At 55.4% G+C, this 19742-nt stretch overlaps 8 protein-coding genes across 8 annotated transcripts; 4 read left to right on the top strand and 4 right to left on the bottom strand.

The window, feature by feature from the left end:
• Positions 1-284: 284 nt before the first annotated feature.
• On the bottom strand, positions 285-1034 carry BP01DRAFT_307353 (carbonic anhydrase; the record flags this gene model as incomplete). Its single annotated transcript, XM_025572289.1, has 1 exon — positions 285-1034. The coding sequence occupies one exon, from the start codon at positions 1032-1034 to the stop codon at positions 285-287; it is 750 nt and encodes a 249-aa protein (XP_025426809.1).
• Positions 1035-2345: 1311 nt separating this feature from the next.
• BP01DRAFT_360958 (tRNA modification protein MTO1) lies at positions 2346-4767 on the top strand. Its single transcript, XM_025576027.1, has 2 exons — positions 2346-2599; positions 2673-4767. The coding sequence occupies exons 1-2, from the start codon at positions 2493-2495 to the stop codon at positions 4639-4641; spliced, it is 2076 nt and encodes a 691-aa protein (XP_025426808.1). The 5' UTR covers positions 2346-2492; the 3' UTR covers positions 4642-4767.
• Positions 4768-4889: 122 nt separating this feature from the next.
• BP01DRAFT_350565 (initiator tRNA phosphoribosyl transferase family protein) lies at positions 4890-6771 on the bottom strand (the record flags this gene model as incomplete). The annotated part of the gene is made up of 6 exons (XM_025573802.1): positions 6386-6771; positions 6226-6260; positions 5956-6128; positions 5383-5882; positions 5110-5310; positions 4890-5013 (listed from the first exon to the last, which is right to left on the bottom strand). The coding sequence occupies exons 1-6, from the start codon at positions 6721-6723 to the stop codon at positions 4890-4892; spliced, it is 1371 nt and encodes a 456-aa protein (XP_025426807.1). The 5' UTR covers positions 6724-6771.
• Positions 6772-7283: 512 nt separating this feature from the next.
• BP01DRAFT_350564 (lactate 2-monooxygenase) lies at positions 7284-8527 on the top strand. Its single transcript, XM_025573801.1, has one exon. The coding sequence runs from the start codon at positions 7315-7317 to the stop codon at positions 8521-8523; it is 1209 nt and encodes a 402-aa protein (XP_025426806.1). The 5' UTR covers positions 7284-7314; the 3' UTR covers positions 8524-8527.
• Positions 8528-9026: 499 nt separating this feature from the next.
• On the bottom strand, positions 9027-11323 carry nop9 (RNA-binding RNA processing protein NOP9). Its single transcript, XM_025576026.1, has one exon. The coding sequence runs from the start codon at positions 11283-11285 to the stop codon at positions 9162-9164; it is 2124 nt and encodes a 707-aa protein (XP_025426805.1). The 5' UTR covers positions 11286-11323; the 3' UTR covers positions 9027-9161.
• Positions 11324-11520: 197 nt separating this feature from the next.
• BP01DRAFT_193219 (RsfS/YbeB/iojap family protein) lies at positions 11521-12664 on the top strand. The gene has a single exon (XM_025570970.1). It carries the CDS (start codon positions 11645-11647, stop codon positions 12623-12625), a length of 981 nt encoding a protein of 326 aa, XP_025426804.1. The 5' UTR covers positions 11521-11644; the 3' UTR covers positions 12626-12664.
• On the bottom strand, positions 12650-13801 carry BP01DRAFT_360955 (formyltetrahydrofolate deformylase). The gene has a single exon (XM_025576025.1). The coding sequence runs from the start codon at positions 13678-13680 to the stop codon at positions 12829-12831; it is 852 nt and encodes a 283-aa protein (XP_025426803.1). The 5' UTR covers positions 13681-13801; the 3' UTR covers positions 12650-12828.
• A 673-nt stretch (positions 13802-14474) lies between these two features.
• BP01DRAFT_408894 (uncharacterized protein) lies at positions 14475-17267 on the top strand (the record flags this gene model as incomplete). Its single annotated transcript, XM_025578837.1, has 9 exons — positions 14475-14537; positions 14600-14682; positions 14739-14905; positions 15031-15622; positions 15678-15886; positions 15939-16074; positions 16127-16345; positions 16406-16561; positions 16622-17267. 9 exons carry the CDS (start codon positions 14475-14477, stop codon positions 17265-17267), a joined length of 2271 nt encoding a protein of 756 aa, XP_025426802.1.
• Between the last annotated feature and the right edge of the window lie 2475 nt (positions 17268-19742).

Genomic DNA, 19742 nt, shown 5'->3' with positions numbered 1-19742 from the left:
TGATCATCATGATGATGCAGCAAAGGTTACAGTAAGTGAGTCACCAAGACCCTATTAACAGTATCCATCAAACTGAGTTGTGAACCAGATAAAGATTCCACCACGCCCACGCTTCAAGAAGCAGACAACGCGGCACTTAATTACAACAAATATGCAAAATGCCACTGGTCGCTGAAAGAAAACATAACACCTCCCACGACACCGTCTCCAAACCCAGAAGGCGAGATTCAACACCGAAAAACACACCGTCATACCGTCCCTGAAATCACGCACCACAATCGAAGTTATACGTCCGTCTTGAAGGAAGTCAGACGCGCCTTAATGGCCGCCTCAGGCTCGTCGGTGTCCAATTCGCGCAGCACACCGCTGCCGACGTCATAAATCAGGCCGTGGACGCGAAGGCCACGCTCCTGCATGGCGTCCAGCACGACGCTCTTCTGCTTGAGCGTCTTGACGCCCTCGTGGACATTCAGCTCGACCAGCTTCAGGTTGGCCTCGTCGGTGGGGAGCGAGTTGAGCAGTTCGAGGTGCTGCTCGCGGAGCTGGCGAAGCGGCATGAGCCACGGGTCCAGAATGCCGAGCTGCTTGTTGCCCAGCGCGGCCGCAACGCCACCGCAGCTGGTGTGGCCGCACACAACCACGTGCTTGACGCGCAGGTACTTGACGGCGTACTCGATCACAGCCGACGAGCTGAGGTCGCTCGCGTGCAGCACGTTGGCGATGTTGCGGTGAACGAAGACGTCGCCGGGCTTGAGGTCCAACAGGGTGGTCTCAGGGCACCGTGAGTCGGAGCACCCGATCCACAAAATTTCGGGCTGCTGGCCCACGGCCAGCGTCGGGAAGAGCTGGGGATCCTCCTTGGAGATCTTGGCGGCCCAGTCCTTGTTCTGGTGCAGGGCCGACATGAAGCGGTCTGAGGGCGAGGATGGCATGTTAGCACAGGCTTGTCGCCTCGTGGTTGAGAAGTAGCGGGCCGGTCGGCCGGTCGCGGCTGCGCGGGAGTGGGTGACCCGGAGGATGGAGGAACGGAACATGCTGGCTCCCAGATGCTGTTGCATGCCTGATGTGGAATGCGATGCTAGCGATCGAGGAGCTAGCCGGGTGAGGTTTGTGAAGGTGGAAGAGAGACAGTGCATGGAGGGAGACATTGTTGGGATGAGTGGGGAACGAGGCTTGAGTCACACTTGCTGCCCCGACGGTAACCAGGCACGATCAAGGAAAATCAAGAGGAAAATCGACACTGCCACTCTTCAACACTCGAAAAACAGTCTGTTCCTCGACTTTGAAGATGGAACTGCGACGTGGATACGAAAAGAGGCAACAAGGGCAGAGTTCAGCTGGAAAGGAGAAAGAAGTTGGAGGTGAAAAAGGCAAAACTGGCGGGCGGTCGCCGATTTCGCAGGGGCACGTTGAGGATGGAGGCTCTTCTTGGCATCGTGGTGCAAACAAAGATTCAGTCACTCACCTGAGGTGGAAGCCATGGTTGCTTGCTGGGATTTGAGATAATTGATGAGAGGATTGTCACGGCCTGCACGCAGAATCAAGGAGTATAAGAGGATCTGGAGGGGGAAGCTGACGAGGGATCGGTCGCAAAGTGCTTGAGGCGCGGCCAACTCAAGTCTTGGTCTCTCTGTTCGGGTATCCGGCCTGCAAACCACTCAAACCACTCATCCCAGGTCACGTGCCTCACCGGACGACCGGCAATGTCCGCGGTCAGATTACAACTACAGTGTCACGCAACGGAGAGTATACATTGTATTCGATAGGGGTATAGTGATGTAGTGTGTAGAACCATCTTCTTAAGCGACCCGGGTTCTTGTGTGGTCTGACCCCATCTGAGATACACCAATCGAGGGCACCCATTACTATGCAGGAGTAGTATATCCCTCATGGCGGCGCGCATGGTATCTGATACTCGATCAGGAGATCTAGTCTATTCAGTGTATCTCCCGCCAATGACTATTGTCCTTGTGAGGATGGAGGATGACGCTGTCGTGTCTTGAGGCATTTCTCCCACTCTTTCTGCCCCTTTTCGTCGCCAACGGCGAGGCGATCCAATGGTGGATTGCCGAGCCAGCGGAGTCGGAGCCACCCTAAAAGCGAGAACGCCTGTTCTCGCTCCGTACCCCAGTTCGCGACGTTCCAGTGGCTGCTGTTACCAAGTGGGGAGACATGCAAAGTGTACGTTGTGTATAGACTGTGTAGACTGTATAGGCAGGGAGATTGACGACATTATGCTCACATTGTCCGAAGCATCTATTTCAAGTTAGTAGAAGATGTGAATCCTTTCGATGTATAAGTTGTTGCTCCACTACGCGCTCCATCTGCCCATCTAAGTCTCACCGCCCGGAGATAAGCGGTAATAAGCCCACCACGTGATCCCAAATAAACGATGGCGGCGTTTTTTCTCGCCGGGGCAAACTCGCCGCCCGCGCAGCATCTTATCACTGTTGATCCCTTCTGCCCGATTTTTTTTCACTGACGCCATCACCATGGCTTTCCGGGCACACTCTGGAACCCTCCGGCGATGGGGCATGGGGTCCCGATCCAGGTGGGTGGGGAGTTTTCGTGGGCTGGCGACCGTTACGGATCCCGCACTGTAAGGCAATGTTCTCTCCTCCAATGGGTTCTGCTGCCCTGTCGCATATGCTAATAGTCTCCTTGCTGCTTAGAGGATACGATGTCGTCGTCATCGGCGGCGGGCATGCCGGCGCGGAAGCCTGTGCGGCGGCCGCTCGCTCCGGCGCACGCACGGCTCTGATCACCCCCTCGCGCTCGAACATCGGCGTCTGCTCCTGCAATCCGAGTTTCGGGGGCATCGGCAAGGGCACGATGATTCGGGAGGTCGACGCCATGGACGGCGTCGCGGGCCGGATCATCGACAAGGCCGGGGTCATGTTTCGCATCCTGAACCGCTCCAAGGGTCCCGCTGTGTGGGGTCCGCGCGCCCAGATCGATCGCGACCTGTACAAGAAGTACATGCTGGAGGAACTGACGGCTACCGAGGGGCTGAGTATCGTGGAAGGCACGGTCGGGGATATTGTGGTGTCGAAGGAGGGGGTGGAGGACGTCCCCGGCGCGACGGGCAAGATTGTCGGGGTGCGGTTGGAGTCGGGCGAGGTGATTCCCACGAAACGGGTGGTGATCACGACGGGGACTTTCCTGGGGGGAGAGATTCATCTCGGGCTGGAGGCGTATCCTTCTGGTCGCATGGGCGAGGCGGCTACCTTCGGCCTCAGCAAGTCCCTCCGCGAGGCGGGCTTCCAGCTGGGCAGGTTGAAGACGGGGACCCCGCCGCGGCTGGATCGGAAGACGATCAACTTCGCCCCGTTGGAGGTGCAAGAGGGGGATCATCCCCCGCAGCCGTTCTCTTACTTGACGGACAGTGTGCAGGTTGGCGATGAGGGGCAGCTCAATTGCTGGATGACGTACACCAATCCCGCCGTGCACGAGATTGTGCGGGAGAACCTCGAGAAGACGATCCATATCCGCGAGACGGTCAAGGGCCCGCGGTACTGCCCCTCGCTGGAGTCCAAGATCATTCGCTTCGGCCACAAGGACAAGCACATAATCTGGCTCGAGCCCGAGGGGTTTGCGCCGAACGATGTCATCTACCCGAACGGCATCTCGATGACGATCCCGGCCGACGCGCAGTATGCCCTGCTCCGCAAGGTGCATGGGTTGGAGAACGTCACGATGCTGCAACCGGGCTACGGGGTGGAGTACGACTACATCGACCCGCGCAACCTGTGGCCGACACTGGAGACCAAGCTGATTAGTGGACTGTATCTGGCGGGCCAGATCAACGGCACGACCGGGTACGAGGAAGCCGCCGGCCAGGGGATTATTGCGGGCACGAACGCGGGCCTGTCCGCGCAGGGCCGCAACCCCTTGACCTTGCGCCGCTCCGACGGATTTATCGGGATTATGATCGACGACCTGATCACCAAGGGGGTCTCCGAGCCCTACCGCATGTTCACGACGCGCAGCGAATACCGCATCTCGACCCGCGCCGACAACGCCGATCTCCGCCTGACGCGCCTCGCCCGCGCCGCCGGGGTGGTCTCCGACGCCCGCTGGCGCAGTTTCACCGAGACCGAGGGTCAGATCCAGGAGCTGCAGACGCTGCTGTCCAACACGCGGATGTCGTCCGCCGCCTGGGCCCGACTCGGCCTGCCCTCCCGGATCGATGGCTCTGTCCGCTCCGCCATGGACCTGCTCTGTCTGCAGGAGACGGGCATCGACCGGCTGATCCCGTACATCGAGTCCCCGACGGGCACCGTGTTTACGGCCGATTCCTTCGCCCCGGAGATCCGCGCCCGGGTCGCCATTGAGGGTCGGTACGCGCCCCACGTCGCGCGGCAGACGGCGGCGGCGCGCAAAGCTTTGCAAGACGAGAACTTGCTCCTCCCGCCGGACTTGAATTACCGGAATGTCCATGGTCTGAGTGCCGGCGAGGTGGAGGTGCTGAGTCGGATTCGGCCAGGGAGTGTGGGGATGGCGCGACGGCTGGAGGGGGTTACGCCGGCGGGGGTGTTGCGGGTGCTGATGTATGTGCATCGGTCCGGCACGGTGGGCCGGACGCCTGTGGCGGCCGAGGGGTTGGAGGAGACGCCTGAGGATGTTCTGCAGGCTCTGTAATTGCTGCTGTGTACAGTTCTGTGGTGTACGTTGTAATCTAGAGCGAGTTCCTGGCATAGGGTGGCGTTCGGGTGCATGTTTGGAATGGATTCAATTGAACGAGTTGATTGTGAGGAGAGTACTAATTATTAGCTGTGAGCTTTGTCATGTAGTTGATGCCTGCAATTTGCGGGCTGTCCAGATCGAATTCCCCTGAGCCTTTCAACAGACATCCTCCTCACATCATGTACGAGTTACAATCAACCCCATCAATAATCCGGCCTCTCCATCAGAAACGCATTCACCGACTGCAAGGTCGACCGCGAGGGATTCGCATCTGGCTTGCACAGGGTGATCCACGCCAACCGCTGTCGAATCAACTGCTTCCCAATACTGCGTGGGGGTTCCATCGTGACGTTTCCTGGGAGCAGCATCAGCACAGCACCAACTCGATTCCAGGGGAGAGTGAGAGAGGGAGATGCACGAAACTCACCATCATCATCATAAAACAAACACAAAATCGCCAGCAACGCCCCCACCGACAAATCCCGACCCGACTCGCACACCACCAGCACCTTCGCCGGGGGGTCAGCCGCGAGACAGGGGCGGATGAAGTCGCGCACACGAGGGAGGTTCTTGCGGAGATCGCGACTGCCGAGTTTCAAGGGGCCGCAGCCGAGATGCAACCTGCTGGATGCGGAGGGCTGCTTCTTGTCGTCTTCCGCGAAGGGTTGTCCGTCATCATCATCATCTCCGCCGGACAATGCGGGCAGAGATGGGGCCGCATTACAATCCACCACCACATCAAACCCCTCCTCCCCCCCATCATCCGAGGGAGGGAAATCGCCAGCGACACCCAGGTAGAGATTCCGCGTGGGTGCGATGAGCACCGCCTTACCAGGATGACCGTCTTTCCCGCTAGCAGTTCCACTCTGCCCCTGACTTTGCGTCACCAACTGCGCAATCAACCCCGGTAACTTCTCCTCCTCCGTGGCGAGGATCGCCGCCCGATGCTCCCAGAACAACGGCGGCGTTAGTCCCAGCGCCCAGCTCTCGGCGTCGTCGCCCGCGCCTTGGATGTAACCGCCTGCGGAGACCTCGGCCCCGTGGATGCGCTGCGAGGCGGAGCAGAGGACGAGGAGGTTGTATTCTGCGGGGTTTGTCAGGAGAGTGGTCGGATGAAAGTAGGCGCGGTTGGCCCAGGCGAGGCGGATGGGACGAGAGAGTTGGGTGGTTAGGGTCGGGAGGTTGAGGTTGAGGTCCTTTGAAGTTTTTCGTTGTTAGTGAGTTGGCTGCATACACCATGGCACCGTCAGGCAAGAAAGACAGACATACCTCCAACGATTTCACAAACCCATCAATTCTCCGCTCAATCTGCGACTCCTCCGAGGCGGGCAGGAAATTCGGCGGGAATTGCACCGCGTGGTAGGCGGGTTCATTCGGGAAGAGGGCGCGGTTCAATACGGCGGCCCAGATGGGGATCGTTTTGGAGAGGGCGTCGGGCATTACTATTTTTTGGGGGAAGGGTTTATTATTCTTATGCTTCCTTGCAGTGAAATACACATGTTGGGTAAAGGACAGGACAGGGCAGAGCAGGCAACTTACATTTCCCCCGTCGGGTGGAATCTACGATTATGCATCTACCACCCCCCAAATACTTAGTATAAATCCATCTTTAGTGGTAGCACAACATCCCACATCACAACAGAAGCAATAAACGCAACGCAACGCAAAAATTACCCAAGTACGGGAAAGGAGAACTTACCCCCCAAACTCCCGCGCCACACTCAACACCTGCAGGTTGAGTCTACGGAAACTAAAGTCCCACACCCCGGTGTGTCCATCTGTGCTTTTGAAGTATACACTCCCCGTCTTCTGGTCCGGGGGGATGTACCAGCTGCCGCACCGCTCGTTGGCGATCAGTGGCAGGCGGTAGTGCGCGGCCACCTCGGCCACGAAGGCGGCGTCGGTGACGATGCTGGTCAGTCGGTTGGGGATGGACAGGGCCGAGCGGCGCAGGGCGGAGAGTGTCTGAGAGATGGATTGTTGTTCGGAGGAGGGAAAGTGGAGGGCGGCCAGGGAGGTGGGGTATGCGGGGTCCATCTCTTTCTTTCTTTTGTTGAGCTCGGCCTGAAACAAATTCGAGGGGGTTATGGTAGTATGGGGGTGGTATATGGATATCATTCATCGAGGGTGGGATGTGTTCGTTTTGCGGTGGTGTAGTTATTTTTTTTTCAGTGATGCCTCCGGATTCAGGCAGAGATTATATCACGTGGGTCGTGCTTGGCTTTGACGCCATTGAGGGATGATGGATGGATTATTCATGCCTGTTTTTTTTTTGGGGCTACACCGGAAGGCAACCAGGCTGTCAGATGCCCCACAGTGCGCATCTCATTCAAGTTATGAGAAACAGTAAACTTTGCAACTGAGAACCGCATGATGGATGTAGACGGAAGCCCGACGAGCCGCGTTCCTGGGCCTTGCGTGCCCTAATCTGCCTCTGACATCACCGACACCCCCCCCCACTTTGCCCTCACTTCATCCAGTGTAGCTGCAGCCCTGCAAGATGACCTCAACTGCCTGTAGCTTCACCTACCAGTAAATACGTATAAGAGTCCACGACCCTCCAGCGTAGTCCCTCCCCTCCCATACTTGACGCTTCACAAAATACAGACAGACCGACCACCACGAAAAATGCCCCCCAATCCCACCCCCTACACCTACGGAAACGCCATCTACAGCAACGGCCTCTCCGACGAGCGCCCGCGCTTCCCCCCACACCCGCACGACTGGGAACCGACCGCCCAAGCGCGCCTCTCCGCCGACAGCTTCGGCTACCTGCACGGCTCCGCTGGCACCGGGCAGACGGACGAGAACAACCGCGCCGCCTTCCGCCGGTGGGGGATCGCACCCTCGCGCCTCGTCGCCGCGGACTACCCGGATTTACGGACGCAGCTCTTCGGCGAGGAATACCCCTACCCGATCGCCCTCGCCCCCGTGGGGGTGCAGAAGATTTTCCACCGCGACGGGGAGGCGGCAGTCGCCCGTGCCGCGGCGGAGGACCACCTCCCCTACATTCTCTCCACGGCGGCGTCGATGAGTATCGAGGAGGCGGCAGCAGCAAATGGAGACCAAGGGCGACGGTGGTTCCAGTTGTATTGGCCGGGCCAGGAGGATAATGCGATCACGGCGAGTTTGTTGCACCGCGCGCAGGCGGCGGGGTATACGGTGCTGGTGGTGACCCTCGATACGTATATTTTAGGCTGGAGGCCCAGTGATTTGGGGAATGCGTATAACCCCTTTCTGCGAGCGGATAATGTCGGGGTGGAAATCGGGTTCTCGGATCCCGTGTGGCGGAGGCGGTTCAGGGAGCAGCACGGGATGGAAGTAGAGGAGGATCTGGGCACGGCGGCGAAGGAGTGGGCGCAGACGGTGTTTCCGGGGAAAAGTCATGGGTGGGAGGATCTGCAGTTCTTGAAAGAGCATTGGAAGGGTCCTATTGTCTTGAAGGGGATTCAGACGGTGCGGGATGCCCAGTTGGCGGTGCAGCATGGCATGGATGGGATTGTAGTGTCAAATCATGGGGGCCGGCAGCAGGATGGCGGCGTCGCCTCGTTGGATGTCTTGCCGGAGATTGTTGATGCCGTGGGCGAGCAGATCGAGGTCTTGTTCGATTCGGGCGTGCGCTGTGGCGCGGATATCGTCAAGGCGTTGGCTCTCGGGGCCAAAATGGTCTTGATTGGCAGACCGTATGTCTATGGGTTGGCGATGGGGGGTCAGGCCGGTGTGAGCCATGTTTTAAAGTGTTTGCTGGGCGACTTAGATCTGACGCTGCATTTGTCTGGGGTGCCTTCGGTGAAGAGGGAGCATTTGAACCGGTCGATTCTGCGGGAGGTGAAGTAGTGGCATAGTTGAATTGAACTCGATCACGGTTGTTTAGCGCTGTCTCCCAAACCAGCAGGATTGGTCAAGGGTGATCGTCGGTGATCTTTCGAGCCTTCATCGATTTGGGGTCTGGTAGTCCTGCTGTTGTGGTGTTAGGGCTCCGATCTGGATGGAGGGACCGGATTGCGTGCATGTAATGGGGACTGAACTCTTCCACCTCTTCTTCAGCGATCTGTGCGAACGTCTCTTGGCTTTCAGCACGCAGTTCGTCTTCGTTTCGATTAGTGGAGTCTGTATGAATTGTTCAGTCGAAGGGAGAGCCCACGTACGACGGCTTGCTCACCGAAAGTGTTGACAGCCAAGATAACTCCCGTGGAGTCTCCCAGCTCATGCGTTGCATTGAAAGAAGTAAATATCAAGGTATACATGTAGATTGGAATGGTCCTAAACCTTGGGCAATACGGTCCCATGGGCAAGGGGCCCATTACTCTCAGGCAAGCAGCTTTTCCAGAGCAGAATAGGGCAAATAAATTGATTAAGAGATTCCCCGTGCAAGAACAACTTTTCTATCCGCTGTATAATACAATGCTCTTTCGCGGAGTCTATGTACAGTTTTCGAAAGCAGCATCACTCATAAGGCCATCCATCACATCCCGCTAAGACTTGGCCGTGGCCTTCTGCGCATCTTCCTCCGCCCTCGCCGCGAACTTGGCTCGGGCCAATTCGATCCGCGACTTGGGCCGCTCGCCCGGGCCCCGCGCCTGATCCAAGCCCTTGGCCTTGGCCGCCCACTCGCCGCGGAATCGCTTGTACAGGTCCATCGACCAGTTCCGCCACACAGCCCGCCCCACGAAGGAGTCGCGCAGCGCCATCTCGTTCTGCGCCAGCTCCTGTGCCATCCGCTCCTTGATGAAGAAGATATCCTTCGTCGCCGGCCACAGGGCATCGACCACGCGGGATCCGCTGCTGTCCAGCGCGAGGTCCGTGAGCTGTCCGCTGAAGCGGGTGACGATCTGACGGCGGAACTGCGTCGTCGAGGTGGGCTGCGTGAGGGCTTGCTGCAGGACGTGCGAGGCAGTGGGATCCGTGGCGATCTTCAGCAGCGATTCCGTCGACTGCGCCAGCAACCCCGAGTACACCAGCCCGCTCAACGCTCCCGGCGCGGTCAGCATCGTCTGCGCCAGCAATGAGCTGTGAAGTCGGGCCGCCGCGAGGGCCTTCGGGTTGTTGCCAGCGCTGGCACCCTCCTCGCCGAACTTTGGCTGCTCTACACTGTCTTGAGAGAAACCCTCAAGCCACAGCATCTGATCGAGTCGTCGAGCCGGGTCGCGGTCGTAGGCGGCTTCCAGAGCGCGAGCGATCGGGGTAGTATCGACCCCGCGGACGAGACAGCGCTCGATCAACGCCTTGGGCACGATCAGGCGGGTCCGCTCAATGAGACCGGCGATCTGCGGGATAATCAACTCCACCGCTTGCTGGAGGTCATCCTTGCCGAGACGCTCGAGGATGCGGAGGACGACGTATCCGGCGGTGATGTTGCGCGCAAGCGAGCCCATTTGCTCGCGCATCAGATTCTTATACAGCGCCTTGAACAGCTTGCCAGGCAGCCACTTGACGATGGTCTCCAGGAGACGCGATCCAACTGGGTCGTACAGCAAGCCACGAACGAAGATCGTGCTCTCGGAACCTTCCGTGAACTCCTCGTCGGGAATCAATCGTCGGGTGATGGATTTCGAATCCTTGGCGCTTGACTTGCCGACATGCGACAGCTCCAGGTACACCAGCACTTGGAGCACAGGGTTTCCCACCGGATGGGTAGCCAGGGCTCTCAGGTATGTATCATCGAGCCCGGACACCATGTCCTTCATGATCTTCTTCAGAGTAGACTCGAAATTCTCGGGAACGCCTCTCTTCTCGGCTACAGGGTTTGCCTTCGGCGTGTTGTCGGCGTTCGCGAGACCAAGTCTCTCCTTCTTTCGGCTAGCGACGACCGAGTCGCTCAATGACAGATCGACCGGCTCTCCCGCCAACACAAGCAGGAGGACTCTGATGGTGTGCGACGCGAACCGTTCAGTCAGCAAGTATCCCCAATTCCCTTGCAGTTCCTCCACGACCGCCATGAACATCTCAGAAAGCGACAACTCGGGTTCCGGCTCCTCCTCTCCATCTACCTCCATCTTCTCCGCTTTTGGTTTGGTCGGTTTCTGGGTGATTCCGGGCGCCGCATTGATAAACAGGGTCTCGCAACAGTGACTGGCGAACCGGTGCTGAACGAGGTGCAAGAAATGACCGAGGAACTTGCTGAACAGACGGCGGATTTGTCGCATGTCGGACAGCGAGATGAGCTTCTCCATCAGCCGCGAGCACGACTGACTGCAGGCAATCTTCAGTTCCTTGCCACTAGCCTCCGTATACACACTGTCGATGAACACGCGCCGTTCCTCCTCGTCGCCGAATTGGTTCAACTCCAGCACCTCGCTGGCGCGGGAGAAGTATTCCTGTTCCTCCGGATCTAACAGACCGAAGAACACCGTCTCGCCGGCACCGCCATTCTCCTGGTCGAAGCCGTCCTGTTCAGTCTGGTTGTTGTAACTTTGGTCGGCATCCAATGCGATGTAATCGGCGCCCTCGGTGAAATCGTTGTTGTCCGGCTCGTCGGTCGAAGGCTTCATGCGCTTGGGAAGGGTCTCTTCGGGGAGTTCATCGCGCTTGCGTTTGGAGGCCTCTTTGTTGGCCTTGTCGGCGGCTCGACGACCTCTCTTCTGATTCTCGCGGGGCATCTTGTCTGCCTTTTGTGGAGGGTCGAGAAAGAGTTGCGACTGAGTGTCTGGGCAGTTTTTTTTGAGCGGAAACCCAGCGATGGTCCAAGCGTTTCCGCGGCAGTTTGCTGTGTTTGCACCGTGGTCTAGGCAGTCAGTCGCATTCGTTTGGGCTGTTTGCATGTATCACGTGCACTTCGTCATTTCTGATACGGCTTCTTTTCTGCGGCAAAATATCGAGTTCGCTTTCGCATGATTGAGAATACACGACCAGCTTCCCGTCTTTAATCTTCTCCGTTCTTGCTTCCACATTCTCGTCATTGCACTCGAGTCCGTTGTCGAATTACTCTACACACCAATCGACGGTCGTCACAACGCCCATGATGAACAGAGCTCTCCTCCGGAGATCCTGGCTCCGACCAGGACTCCTCGGCGCACCACACGCTCCACTCAGCGCAACAACAGCAGCAGCAGCAGCAGTAGTACCGCGCTTCACACCCACCCACACCACAACTCGACCCTTCATCTCTTATCCGTCTCACCAATCCGAACAACCCCCCTCCACCACCCCCACGCCACCCCCCGAAATCGCCTTCCCCAAAGACCCTGAGCTCGCGACCACCGACCCAGAAACCACCACCACCACACCAGAAACCCAAGAACACATCCCGTGGTACCTCCGAGACGCCCCCGACCAGCACCCATCCGCGCCACGAGAACTCCTCCGCGAGCAAATCCCGTCCCTCCCGCCCAACCCGCCCGCCTTACTGTCTGCACTCCTCGAATACACCTTCAAGGACCTGGGTCTCGATGAGCTGAAACTGTTGGATTTGCGCGGCCTGGACACGCCCCCCGCGCTGGGCGCCAACGTGATCATGCTCGTCGGCACCGCGCGCAGCGTCAAGCATCTGAATGTCTCAGCGGATCGCCTCTGTCGGTGGTTGCGAAGCACCTATAAGCTCTCGCCGTTTGCGGATGGGTTGCTAGGGCGGAACGAGCTGAAGATCAAGTTACGGCGGAAGGCGAAGCGCGCGCGGCTGGCGAGTAAGTCCGGGACGATTGTCGATGAGAAGGATGACGGGATTACGACGGGGTGGATTTGTGTGAATGCGGGGATCGTGGAGGAGGCGCCCCTGTCGGAATTGAAGGCGGTTGAGGAGGCGGGGTTTGAGGTCGAGGGGTTCGGGCATGATGCGGGGTTGGGGACTAGAGTGGTGGTGCAGATGTTTACGGAGGAGAAGAGGGCGGAGGTGGATTTGGAGGGGCTGTGGGAGAAGAATTTGGCCAGGGTGGAGAGGTTGCGTGTGAGGGAAGAGAAGGAGAGGGAGAGGGGGGTGGATACTGGGGAGGAGTGGTTGTAAGTCAAATAAGGGAACTGGTGTATGATTACGAAGTGTCAAATAGGGGGTTGGGTCAGATATGTACATTTAGTAGAATTCATTCTTCTCCCTCTTCCCGCTCCCTCTTCAATTGTTGGTTGGTCAGGTAGGGCTGAGATACAGGCACATTAGAAGTATATGATGCTTTATATGGAATAGTATATAAACTTGTTTTACGTCGCTGCTTAGTTGAACACCACGGTCTTGTGTCCGTTCAGCAGCACGCGGTGCTCGGCAAAGTACTTGACTGCCGTGGCGAGGACGTTGCTCTCAACGTTGGAGCCGGCGTGGGTCAGCTCCTTGGGGCTGAGGGCGTGGTTGACACGCACGACATTCTGCTCGATGATCGGGCCCTCGTCGAGGTCGCTGGTGACGAAGTGGGCGGTGGCGCCGACGATCTTGACGCCGCGGTCGTAGGCCTGGTGGTAGGGCTTGGCCCCCTTGAAGCTGGGCAGGAAGCTGTGGTGGATGTTGATGATCTTGCCGGACATGGCCTCGCACAGCTTGGGCGACAGCACCTGCATGTAGCGCGCCAGCACCACCAAATCGATCTTGTGCTCCGCGATGAGCTCCAGAATCCGGCCCTCCTGCTCCGACTTGGTCGCCGCGGTCACGGGCAGGTGCATGAAGGGGATGTTGTAGGTCGCGGCCAGGGTGGCGAAGTCCGGGTGGTTGGAGACAATCAGCGGGATCTCGATCGCCAGCTGGCCGGTCGAGGCGCGGAAGAGCAAATCATTCAAGCAGTGGCCAATCTTCGACACCATAATCAGCACCCGCGGCTTGGCCGTCGCCGAGACCAGCTCGAAGGTCATCGCCAGCTTGTCCGCCGTCGCCTGGAAGGCCTCCTGCAGCTGTTCGAGGCTGGGGGCCGGCGTGCTCTCCGACTTGAAGTGCACGCGCATGAAGAACCGCTCCGACGTCGGGTCGCCGAACTGCGACGAGTCGATGATGTTGAGGTTGTTCTGCACCAGGTAGCCCGTCACCGCGTGCACGATGCCCGGGCGGTCGGGGCAGGAGAGGGTCAAGATGTAGCTCATTATGTTAATTTGATTGATGGGATGTTGAATCGAGGTGGTGGGAGGGGGGGGTTGTTGAATGAGAAGATTGGCGCACGAAGGTAGCAGAATAAGGTTGTGGAGGTTGTTGGGCGTTCCTGACACGATGCAGAATTTAAGCCGCTGGCGAGACTTTTGCCCCGCCGGTTGCGGGCGATGAGTCAATCCGGCCTCATCGCTGACTGGCGCGGGGCCTGGTGATCGATAAGATTAGGGCCCCTGGCTTAGGGTTGATCGGCTAGGGTTGTCGTCCAGCGCTGCCGATCTTCTGCAGGAATCCTTAAGGCTGATCTAGATCGCTATCGGATCAACTAGGTCGCTCTGTACGACTTCTGGTGGAACAAGTCACTAAATCATGCTGACTCTGTACTGGCTGCCCACTTTGACCTCTTGTGAGGATTTTAGCAACAGTGATTGGTGACGAGAATATAACAGTAGTATTAAGTTCGAGATTCAATTGCAGAATGTATCCCGTCCAGCACTGGTCAGCAATACGACCAATGCACAGACTGCGACCTGGATGCATTTCCAGCCTCAATTGACAGAGCACTCTTTGAGGTTCTACGCATGAACTGCCACTGATAGGAAGGGATGACCTTGGTGCTCCTGCCCGAGGTATCCGTCAAGGGCAGCAGCGGATCGAAAATCCCGAGCGACTTCTACGGAAACTACCAAGTCACGCAATCCACATTCCAACACATTGTTGATTTTGACTGTCAGCCTTGCAAAAGAATCTCTATCATTATCGTTATACACAAATCGTTGCAACACTCAGTATGCCGTTCAAAAGCAAGCCTGTGAAGGTAGCATGTAACCCTTGTAGAGAGAGGAGGGTAAAGGTACAGTGCTCAGCTCACGCAATGATGGCAACCATTTGCTGACTAGCACTTGTATTTTACAGTGCGATGGAGCAACTCCCACCTGCAAGACGTGCGAGAAGGCAGGAAAGAGTTGTTCGTATCGGCAAGGCGATTCCAGGAGCACGTATGCGTCTGCCCCATATTCATTTTTGCTGTGTCACACTGAGATAGCCTTCACAGAAAAGCCCCGGTGCGAGTGAGCTTGGGCGTCTTGGTGAAAAGGATAAATCAGTTAGTTGAGTTGATCGAAGCGCAAGGCTTGAACTTTCCTCCTATGGAGGAGAGTGATCACTCGATCATACAAAGCGTTTTGGACGTGTATGGTGTGGAGTACCAAGATCTCTCGCGTGGGAGGGCTGTTCTCCAAGGCCCAGTGACGAATGGTATGTAGCAAATTGCGTTTCTGTTGAATGGACTTATCACAAAACCGGAGTGAGACTGCTGATGTTCCCTTCTCCGCCGTCCTCCGGAGCATGTGGCCTTGAAAATTCGGACTCTGTGCCTTCGTTGACGAAACCAGTGCAGGAACAGACGACAAAGAACTCAGCGCACCATGCTGAAGAGAAAACCTGGTCGACATACAATCTAAGGCCTAGATTGTCGAATGTGGCATCGGCTCCTGCACGGTCGCAGCGCCACTCCGACTTCCCGATCACCGAACCTGCCCCCCAACCCTCTTTTCTTCCTGATATTCAGGTCGAGGATGAAAAGGCACAGGTGACAAACCAGCTGTCATGTCGACTAGGAAAGCTCCAAGTGACGCATGACGGACAACTCCAATACTTCGGATTCAGCTCCAACCCCAGATTGTTAGACAGCCTAGCTGGTGTGTCCCCCCCTTGCTTGACGGACATTCAGAAACGGGCACAAGAAGCGTTGGAAAATACCAAGATTGCTCCTTCATATGATGAAGCCTTCGAACAGCACCTGCTGAAGCTGTATTTTACATGGCAAGACCCATGTCTTCATGCCGTGGAAGAGAGGGCATTTTGGAACTCAAGGTCACAGCAGTCAAGCGAGGGTATGACTACGCCATATTGCTCTGGCACATTGATCAATGCTATGTAAGCAGTCGTTCCCTGAAAGATTACTAGTTTTTCGTCCGCTGAACGAAGCCAGGTGTGCAATGGGGGCCGCGTACGAGGACCAAGATCATCCGCATCCGATGATTTCTCGTCGGTCACTCGCAGAGTTCTTCGGTGATCGAGCGAAAGTTCTCCTCGGACTAGAATTAGAAAGCCCATCGTTGGCGACTGTTCAAGCTTTGGTCATCTTGAGTGAGTTTGAAGCTTCCTGTACCAGGGAGACTTGCGGTTGGCTGTACAGCGGTAGGTTTCTTCATTCAAACTGAGATACGGGGATATGGTAAGCTAAAATCAGCAGGAATGGCTATGAGATTGGCCTTTGATCTTGGACTTCATTTGGACATGACCCCGTATGTGGACAAGGGCATCATATCGTCAGAGAACGCAGAGGTTCGTCGCGTGACGTTTTGGGGGGTATACATGAACGAACAGTAAGATAGAAACCTGCACCACTGTTGGCACTGAAACTCTGACGAGGCACAGATTCTGGGGATACTACCTTGGTCGTCCTACACGCAGCCCGGTCGAAGCAATCACAGTCAAGAAGCTGGATGAGGGAAACACTTCAACAGCGACACGGTGGGAGCCATACGGCCACATGGGCCTGACGACCAACACAATCAGTATTTTAAATCCATTGAGGCTCCTCTGCTCCCAATGGGTCTCGCTCTATGACCTTATGTTACCGCTGGCTGAAGTCTTGTGAGACATCATGGATCCCATTCCCGGCACGAAGTCAGCGACTGACTCCTATGCGTATAGGTATGGCAATTCGTTAATCAACGCGCTTAGACTGCATGAGATAGCGGCAGATACAGTGCACAAACTCAATACATGGAAAACTCAATTACCAGCACAATTGACCCTTGATCGAGAATATTTGAGCATTCCACCTCTTCCACATGTGCTAGCACTCCAGTACGTAAAATCCAAACTGGTAAAAGCATATCTAAGGGCTGCCCACTCATTGATCTTAAGTATGCAGTATCACCAGCTCTTAATCCATTGTCACCGCCCGTATATCTCACAAGGGCCAGGCTCAAGACAGGCACGCATGACATGCATCGAGTCGGCTGTTTCAATTACGAAACTTCTCACTGAATATAGGCAGCATTATACCTTTCAACGAGCCAACCTTCAGATCGTCTCCTCCGTCTTCTATGCTGCAGTTATCCTGTTCTTTAGCACGGCACCTCTCACGAATGATGATGGTACCGAGTTGAAGGGGCATCTGTATACATGTTTTCGAGCACTGGATGAATTGGGCAATCAGTTTGAGAGTGCAAAACGCACGAATACCCTTCTCCAGAAGCTGCAACGTGGCTGGCAGATTCATCGAAGAGAAACAAATGTGAGTCAAGGAATCAAGGAAAAGTCGCCGTACCCTCCCGCAGCAACAAGCCGTCGACCTATCACTTGGGACGAGGGATTTTCACATCCAGCAGGTGATAGTTATAGTGGCTCTGTAGCAGCACGACGAGCAGAGGCACACGTGGACGTTGACGCTAATACATCGCTCGAAAGTCCTAGCGGTAGGGAAAGGTTGCCAAGTGCTCAGGACCTTCTGGGGTCGGACCTCTGCAGCATTCTTCTCAGTGAGGGCATTTCAGGGGCTTTTGTGTAGGGCTTGCTTTAGGTGTGTTATTCTCTATTCTTAGTTTCGGTGTCATTTGCAGTTTCCCCCTTGCCACAGATCATCCCGTTAGCTGCTAGACTTAGATAGTTCCTTTAATGCCCCTGTTTTTAACATTGGTCCAATTTAGTTTTGGTCAGTTCAATCCTAGTCTACCATCACCCGTGCACACCTGTTGTCTGCAGTGACTGGCCCGGAAAATGATCTACAAGGGTGCGATAGAGATACAGATTCATTGCTAGCATTCGCCCCTGTACACAGGTACCAGAAGCACGCTACTTCCATCAATCCCACATTTCGTTACTCGACGTATCATCTCCAACCTTGCATGCTGGTGGAACGCATATGCTCATTTCTGAGCCGTGGTTAAGGATTACCCCTGGGATCGGCTTCACAGTTACCGTGGGCACCTTAACGGAGCAGCTTAAAGCCAAGGTCGGAGTATCCAATTCGTACATATTGTCTTGTTCTACCAATCTGACCTGGTAAGATCATGAAAGATTGTCGCTGGAGCTATACAATACTACGATCTGGATCTGGTCCAGCTCGGCCTTACAATAGTGCTGCCAATGGCTCAGCGTCCCTTCTTCCCATTCGCATCATAAACGGTTCTTCAACCATGTCGGAATTGCATCTACTACCAGGGTGAATGCTACATGTAACAAATGAAATTGAAGTAGGACCCGGGCTGGATGGGCTTCCCATCGCCGAAATATGACCAGCCCCATACAATATCACACCAATATTGCTAGAACTTGGACATTTCCGCGGGTTTGGTGCCCATGACCTCTTGGCATGAGGTGCTCTTGCTGGGCTCTCTTTCCGAATAAAGTATAAACTAGCTGATTCTAAGCATAAGGTAACCAGCTCTATTACAATACTGGGACTAGAAGAGATAATTATCTTAACAAAATACTTATATATATGTAAAGATAATTCTCAGATATAGAATATAGTAAAATTTTTAGCCATACAGCTGCTACTATACAGCTGTACTATAAGTATTGCCGGCTCATACACTCATCTTCTGTGCAACTATTTGTGCAAGCCCCATTTCTGCTCTTTTACTAGAGCAGTAACTTGCTCCCGCCACGTGATGCTGTCATGATATACTCGCAAACCGCTCACACAGATCGCCCGAGACATGCATCAACTCATGCAATGCAACATTCCAGGAAGTTGAAACAGGGAATCAAAGGCTCATGCTCGGATTGGCTGAAAACTTACGAGAGCTGGTCTTTTTCTTTTGGCGCCAATTATAGCCACCATTGGCTATTGTCCAGAGCTCCACGTGCGATGCTATGTTGCACAAGGATACGAGGCAAGGATGCATCGCAAGCGGACTTGATGCTGCTCATCTATTGATGTCACCTACATACCCCATGTCAGCCAGAAAGTATGGATAAGGCTGACAAGTCCAACTTACAAAGAGGCATATTTGGATGGGAAGCTGGTGTTGAGGCCGTCCGCTGAGCTTCACGAAGCCAAGCCCTAGTTCCAATCCTTCAGGATTCTAACCCTTCAGGCTCATCTATGTGAAAAGTTTTCAACAATTGAGGTCCAATGACTGATTTTCATGTCGTGTAGGAGCATTGTGGCTTCTGGAAGTGTAGTCCAAACGAGTGATGCACCACATGCTGCAGGGGTCTATCGCAGTGGAGCCGGTTCGATCCGACCATCTCTGCTCGTCCTTGTCTGTAGCACCGTACACGGCATTTGACTCAATTTCGCGGGACTATCTAGGCTGCAGATTCCATCGGGAAATAGTTCAACTGGGACTCTCTGATATAGATTCATCCACGAGGGGGAACTCACTTATACAGTACTTTAATCTACAGTGCTATGTCGGAGAATAGAGAATCTGACCATTAATCTAGAATCAGATCCTGAAACAGGTAGCTCGCTTGGCCATGAAATAGTTTCCCCATGATGGTAAGAGGGATGATGCAACAATTTCCGTAGTCATCTGAATAGCCTTATCTGCCCTAACCACCCTTTGCAGTCGCCCGCCTGTGCTCTAAGCGACACGACTCGGCCTTGTGGGACCGCATTATACGTCCAAGACCATGCATCCCTGGGGGCTTTCTTGAGAGTTAACCAACGCCCGACGAGTGATGACCAAGCCAATGACTCAGATCTCGATCCTTCAATCCTCTTCTCTTGTAAGTTTGCTCACTTCCTCTCACGACCGAGCCTCAAGCCTCATGAGAGGCCCCCCAAACACAGGAAGCCTAATACGCCCTCCAGCTTGCGAACCGAGGTCATGCGGAGAAGAGCGCAAAAACAGTATGGCAAGGCAGCATCATGTCGGTTGAATTAAATCTTATCATCCCAGCACCTTCGTATAGCATCATTCCTCTTCGTGATAGACTATATCACCCATACGTACATGAATCAAGCCGATTGGTGTCATTGGTTCAGTTTTAGGCCTTCTACCTGCCTGATCGAAAATCCCTTCCTCTTTGC

The sequence above is a fragment of the Aspergillus saccharolyticus genome, assembly GCF_003184585.1.
Source record: "Aspergillus saccharolyticus JOP 1030-1 unplaced genomic scaffold BP01scaffold_59, whole genome shotgun sequence".
In the NCBI taxonomy this organism is placed as follows: Eukaryota; Fungi; Ascomycota; class Eurotiomycetes; order Eurotiales; family Aspergillaceae; genus Aspergillus; species Aspergillus saccharolyticus.
This window is presented reverse-complemented; position numbering and strand designations above follow the sequence as displayed.

What these genes read in the sequence shown, in the direction of transcription:
- BP01DRAFT_360958 (XM_025576027.1), top strand. Translation starts at nt 2,493, where the DNA reads ATGGCTTTCCGGGCACACTCTGGAACCCTCCGGCGATGGGGCATGGGG. An exon ending in ACCGTTACGGATCCCGCACT is followed by an intron (nt 2,600 to 2,672) that starts GTAAGGCAATGT and finishes CTTGCTGCTTAG; the next exon opens with AGGATACGATGTCGTCGTCA.
- BP01DRAFT_350564 (XM_025573801.1), top strand. Translation starts at nt 7,315, where the DNA reads ATGCCCCCCAATCCCACCCCCTACACCTACGGAAACGCCATCTACAGC.
- nop9 (XM_025576026.1), bottom strand. Translation starts at nt 11,285, where the DNA reads ATGCCCCGCGAGAATCAGAAGAGAGGTCGTCGAGCCGCCGACAAGGCC.
- BP01DRAFT_193219 (XM_025570970.1), top strand. Translation starts at nt 11,645, where the DNA reads ATGATGAACAGAGCTCTCCTCCGGAGATCCTGGCTCCGACCAGGACTC.
- BP01DRAFT_360955 (XM_025576025.1), bottom strand. Translation starts at nt 13,680, where the DNA reads ATGAGCTACATCTTGACCCTCTCCTGCCCCGACCGCCCGGGCATCGTG.